This window comes from Artemia franciscana, chromosome 3 (assembly GCF_032884065.1).
Source record: "Artemia franciscana chromosome 3, ASM3288406v1, whole genome shotgun sequence".
NCBI classification, from domain to species: Eukaryota; Metazoa; Arthropoda; class Branchiopoda; order Anostraca; family Artemiidae; genus Artemia; species Artemia franciscana.
Window position 1 is genome coordinate 38,313,970 of NC_088865.1, and position 6,263 is coordinate 38,320,232.

The 6,263-nt window shown below is 35.3% G+C and overlaps 1 protein-coding gene across 1 annotated transcript in view; it reads left to right on the forward strand.

The window, feature by feature from the left end:
* LOC136025530 (NHL repeat-containing protein 2-like) overlaps positions 1-4,982 on the forward strand; it is a 70,209-nt gene extending 65,227 nt beyond the window's left edge. The window contains exon 11 of the mRNA XM_065701560.1: positions 3,150-4,982. Within this exon, the coding sequence (XP_065557632.1) occupies positions 3,150-3,539 (390 nt within the window). The 3' untranslated portion in view covers positions 3,540-4,982. The remainder of the gene's footprint in view (positions 1-3,149) is intronic.
* Positions 4,983-6,263: the final 1,281 nt, after the last annotated feature.

The window sequence follows — 6,263 nt, forward strand, 5'->3', positions numbered from 1 at the left end:
TATTCGTAATAGAACTCAAAACTATTTGACATCAGGACAAATTTACTGTAATAAGTAGATGTCAGATCTACATAATAGACCCATCAGTTCAACTTAGCAAAATCTGTAATAAGAAGCTGAAATCTAATATTGGTGTAGTACGTGTAGCCCTACCGGTAGGAGAGGAATCTGCTTGAATTCATAAGTGACTCCTGGTTACAGAGATGCACTCAATTAATTAAATAAGTGTATAATGGCAATTAATTTGAGGTTTTACAATTAAATTACAATCGAATCGTAATTTATTTTCTAAGATATAGAAAATAAAACGACTGAAATTCGAGTTATAGAGGTAATTTTGTGACAAATTTGACTTACAGTGTTACAGAGTTAAACTATAGCTGCAAAATTATATGGAGTTATGCATGATTTTTTTTTTTTTTTGGAATTATACTGGTTTTTCTAAGAAGTTTGAAAATAACTCGTGGTATCGAGGTTTGATCCATCGAGAGTCGACTGTAAAAATAGAAAAAAAAAGCGTCTGAATAATTCAAAATCACTGTTGTAAACTTTCCCCTCGTTTTTGAAGCTCCATCCAAAGAGTATTGGTAACTTGAGTGGGAACTGGCGCTAGTGTAAACAGAAATACACTATCAACGCCATCTAAAAATCGGAGACCGTATTTTTTTAGTGTAATAGTAAGACTAATTTTTATTTAATTAGTATAACTAGTAAAATTGGGATAGAAATAAGTTTCTGATCTCAACATCTGTCAGAAAAACGATTAAACAGCTCGGAAAATATGTCAAGTATTCCCCGACGCTAGATAGCGCTGATAGTGTCTTTTTGTCTATACTAGTGCCAGTTCCTAGTCTTAAAAGTTATAAAAACTCTTTGGCTCAGACTTCAGTAGTAGCATTGAAAATTTTGTTCAACCAATTGACGGGGCAAGAGGAATGTTTAAGTAGAAAGAACAATGGAAATGGCATCTGATTGTTTGAATTGGCTGAGTGGAAACTTCTCTCTATATACGAATTGGGGCAAAATATGTTTTCATCCATGGTATTCCCCTCTTATACAGTGATGTTTAAAGTTGTATGCATGTGACAGTTGTTCAGTGTTTAATAGGCAATCTTTATTAATTGTTTTGGTAAAGGTTGTGATGTTTTGTCCTTGTTTACGAAACTACAGTTTTTTGTTAAAACAAATATTTTATGTTAAATATTATCTTCTGTTAATTATAAAACCAACTATATTTAGCGATTTCCTTTAAAATGAGCAATTAAACAGCTCTCCATGATGTTCCAGTGTCCAGCTAGGTGTGGAGTAAGAAAAAAGCGGAAAAAAGATGCTTCTCATGCAGAAAAAAGACTTTTTAGCTCTGAAGGCGATGGATTTTGTTGTTGTTCATGCCAGGGGAATTTAATTTATGTGCGTAGGGTTTCCAGGCAAGACAATTCTAATTGTGTACTTTGTGTTTCGTTTCGACATGATTTTTAGGAGTTTCAAATTATTTTGTTTTGTTGCAATGGACCGTATTAGTCTGTCGCTAGGTTGCAATTGCCGTTGCAACCACGATAATTAGTACGTTTATATTTGTTGGGAAAATAACGAACTATAACAACAACTTAAGATTTGAAATTCTATGAGAAGATTCGTAGAGTCTGGTGAAAACCTTCGAAATATCCGAACCGTCGTAGAGAGACTATTTCAACCATGACAATAAAGTTATTCTATTGCTGGTACTCAGTAGCGTTATTCTCCAATTGATGTTACAGAATATTGATCCCCAATATTCTCTTACCCCTTCCCCTCCCCTCAGTATCGGAAAAGTATCTTATTTGGAGTGTTCTTTGGAATTTTCGGTTGGAAAAGGGCTTTACTTTTGTACTTCAATTGACCCCCCACCACCCATAATTTCGTTAAATCGACGCTATTAATGGCACTTGCAGCTGGTCTGAGACCTTATAAATTATATCTGTTATTTTGAAAAGTTTAAAGTAAGCCAATATAGTCACTTACGCTCTATGTACCTCCTATCTAAAGCTTCAACCTTTCCCGCTTCTATGAATTCTAATTTTTTTAATTCCGTTTGTATGAGCTTTTCTCGATGAGAACGTACTGGCCATCTGGCCCAGATGGATGACCGAATAACGTTTTTTCGGCATCTTATCATCATTTAGTCGTAAAACGCGTCCTTTTCTGTGGACTCGTCCATTCGTAAAACACTTCTCTATATTGATAAAATATGGGTTGATGCGAAATATGAACACTTTTAACATTGGAAACTATGCCCGGATAAAAATTCTTAAAAACGTCTTATAGCATCGGGCAAACAGAGATAGAATCCCAATAGATAGTTATACAAGTCGTCTAGTTCAAATTTAGATATTCTTAAACATCAAGATATGTGTAAACAGCCATGTCATAAAATTTATTTTTATCATAAGCAAATGCCTTAAAAATAAGAAAGACGAAAGCCTGGTTTAAAGGTGTTCTTCCTCACTAAACTTATATGACTATTTGTTTTGAGCCATCCTACGTTTTTGAAGTTAAATTGTTTTTCCCCTCCGCTCAATTTATTGCTTTGTTATTTTTATAGTTTGTTTTTCTAGTCAGTTTTCCAGTCACTGACTTCTAGTCAGTTTTTAAAATGAATATCTTATATCCAACAAAGTAGGTACATTAATCTGAAACTAGGGGGCAGAAATTCATGAAAATGTGGGGGGTTTATTAAAATATATGCTTAGCACGTTTGGCTTATAACCCTGTGTTCTTAGGGGGTAGGGGTTTGAATCATAATGTCACGGATCCTTTAGTTTGCAACGGAGGTCAGCGATGTGACTTTGTAAGCACAGACAAAGTCGACAGAGCTCTAACTGGGTACCTGGAGAAATACAGGGCGAAAACATTTGTACCGCCGTGGAATAAGTGGCGTAGCATAGTAGGCTAAGAAAAAGTTTTATTTTTTAATCAAGGGATGAGGGTAGATTCAAATTGTGTTTTTTCATGAAGGGGGAAGGTAACTTTATTGTCTTTATTTTGTCTATGAAAATGGGAGGGGTTAGCCCTCCCAGCCCCCCACCCCCAATTGACCGCTGTTGTTTGAAACCAATATTCAATAAAGTCTAAAGAGTGTAAAGCTAAAAAAAAAAAAATCTGATTTCCAGGTACATTTGAAGTTTCCAGACAAGGAGTCGCCTGACGAAAGAACAATAGTTAATCTTCGAGGTCACTACCCTAAAGTAATATTGACAGTTGATTTGATTCCAGATGCAAATGTCAAAATCAACGAAGAGCTTAAACAAGAATGGAAAGTAACTCCTGTGAATGGGGGTGGCTTAAAATTCAAAGTTGAGAAAGCTCATTCAAATTGTTACGTAATACATATTGATTTAGCCGGTGATGATTTTATTGAATTTGACGTAGCAACAGTTATTATTGGATGTAAAGGTGATGTGTGTATTATGAAAGATGTGTGTTTTAGATTCAAAGCAGTTTTTACTGATGGAATTGAGGAAGAAACATTTAATTTAAAGAAAAACGTCATCATTAATTAAGGATGAACTTTATTAAGCGTTAAATTTAGATCATGGTCTTATCCTCAGGATAAGGGTTGTCCCTCCTTTGAAATTTCGAACCTTTCAACGTTTTATTGTAAACCTCCTTGCAGTCCTTTCAACGACATCCTGCTTATTGTGTGACCTCATCTGGCTTTAAATCTAACCTCTGATAGCATACCCTCCTTCATGTTCAAAATTCAAGATCTAGGGCCAGGGGGAAATCGATACTAAAAGAAGGATCTGTTTTTAAGGCCCAAATCCTAAAACTAGGAGATTTAGGTTTGCTTTTTGCCCTTTTCCATTTTTTCATAAAGAAACGATCTTCAGGTACTTTAAAGGGAAGACTTCTAGGACTAACAGGGGCTCTAACAAGGAAAACTACAGGTAGACCTGTAGGACTTGCCACTACCGCCTTTGTGCAAGTGCTTTCAAAAAAATATTATAGCAATTTAACATGCACTATGCTCCATGGGGAGTAACCCTTCAAATACTGAGGGGGGATCCTTGGTGGACTTCAGAGTGTAATTTTTATGATTCTTCCGTAATTATGACAACCAGTTGAGCTTTCACGAATCCATGGTCTTATCGATGAGCTTTCACGACGTGGAGAAATTTTATTTGACTGACTTTTGTCCTTTAACTCTTTACATGCCAAGTATATGTAGTCAACGTTGTTCATCAGGTTGGGGTCTTCTGAAGACCAGGGGTCCTTGAAGATCCTGATTTTATGAAATTAGGGAACGTTGAAGTTTTGTTAAAAATTCAAACGTTCAGATTCTGAAAAAAAAATTGCAACATAGTACACCAAGCGGGGTTCTGCTGGAACCCCGAGTGTATTTTCACCTTGATTTTTAACTCCTCCTGGATGAGCTAACTACTAACGTTTTATAGTTATGCATAAAATACGTTCTTTCAAAAAACCGTAAAATAATTTTCCAGTGGTAGACAATTAGCTCAAATAGGAAGCCTGGTTCCTCATATCTTGGGTGGTAAAATTAATTTAAAATAATAATCAAAACCAAAAACCCAATTAATCTGGGCATAAAACTTCAGCGTTTCTGACCTTTTTCCTATTGGGTCTAAACCTTGATTTCTTGGTCTTCCACTCTACCCCTAAAGCCGCAAGCAATTTGTCCTATGGTGTATCCAAAGGTGGCTGAACATCTACTGTAAGAATACAACCTACTTTAACCTAAGCCTAGATTGAAAAAGTGTTTTTTTGGGTCGGGGGGTGGGGGAGGGGAAGCTGAGTAACAATAGTTCTATAATTTTTACGAGAGACTGATTTTTTATTTTGATTTGTTTTCATCTTTTTTCTTGCGGAGCTGTTCAGTTGAATTTATTGATACTAATTATTGTAGCCTAACTGTTGTTACTAATTATTGTTGCTAAATTACTAAATGATGTATTATTTTTTAAATAAAGTTAAATACAATTTAATGGACTCTGAGCGTCAGCAAAATTACATTGAGAGGCCTGAGATGATTTAGTCTTCCTGTGGGAAAAATATAGGTTATTGGCTATGTAGATATCCTACCGTGGTTAAACTAAGATCTAATTTACTATCAATCCCCTATCGGTACTCCTCCCTTCTGAAGATCTGCATCTAAATACATCAGACGCCTACTTACTAGATTATTAATGGATGCATTGTCTTTAAAATGAAGTTTAACTCAATCCAATGGACTCTAATTGTCATTAAAATTACACTGAAAGGTCTGAGATGATTTTACACCCTTTCAGCTTCCAAACGACAGCTCGCTAAGTTCAGGACGGTGAATTAAAATCTGGACGAATTGTAGATGCCAGTCCTTTAACCATACAGTCTCTGTTCAGCGGATAAACTTGTTTTATTTTTTTTTTTTATCACCATCCCCAAACAGTTATTCACGAAGGAAAATGCAAAATCGCAGCTCATTAATATTCCTATAATTGCAAAGAAGTATAAAAATTATCAAGACTTTAAAATTAATACACTGCATTATATTCATTAAAACAAAGGGATATCTGCACACGGATTAGCTGGGAACAATATTGTTTTCCAGATGCAAGAATTTTCAGCCGGTCCATATTGCAAAAGTCCTGGTATTGTCCAAAAGCGTTGAATCGTTTTGAACAGTTCGCAAAATGATTATAAATTGTCCTGCATAAGATCTTGCAAGTTTTCAAAAATTTGAAATTTTTGATCTGTATCTTGTACTGCAACGTTTGTTATAAACCCCAGAAACTGAATTACAAGCTTTGAGACTGAATTTAAAGCTTTTAGGTTCTAGTGTTTCTCTGACCGGGATTTTGTCAACGCTGTCATCACTTCGTCATATGAAAATTTGACTGATTATGCCGAGCACCGAGTCGATCCTTCATTAAATTTCTTTGTTAACCAGCCAGTAAATTCTTTCTCGTTCTCTTATTCTTTTGAATGTTTTTGTTTATATTTTTCTTTCTCTCACTGAGTGTCAACAGATGAACTTCTTGTCATTCTTATTTCCTGTGCCTCATTCACAAGTCTTTCTAAATTTATCTTACCACAGACCTAAAAGAGGTATGACTAAGATAGAGAAACTCAGCAAACACTCAACAAACACTATCACTATCCTGTCTAATATCAGAAACAAATAACCCTGTGAGAACCGTATGCGAAAGGGAATGTAATAAGTTCTGTGAAAATTTTCGTTCATTTATGATTGTCTAAAATACTAGGGTGAACTCGTCAGTTCAGCA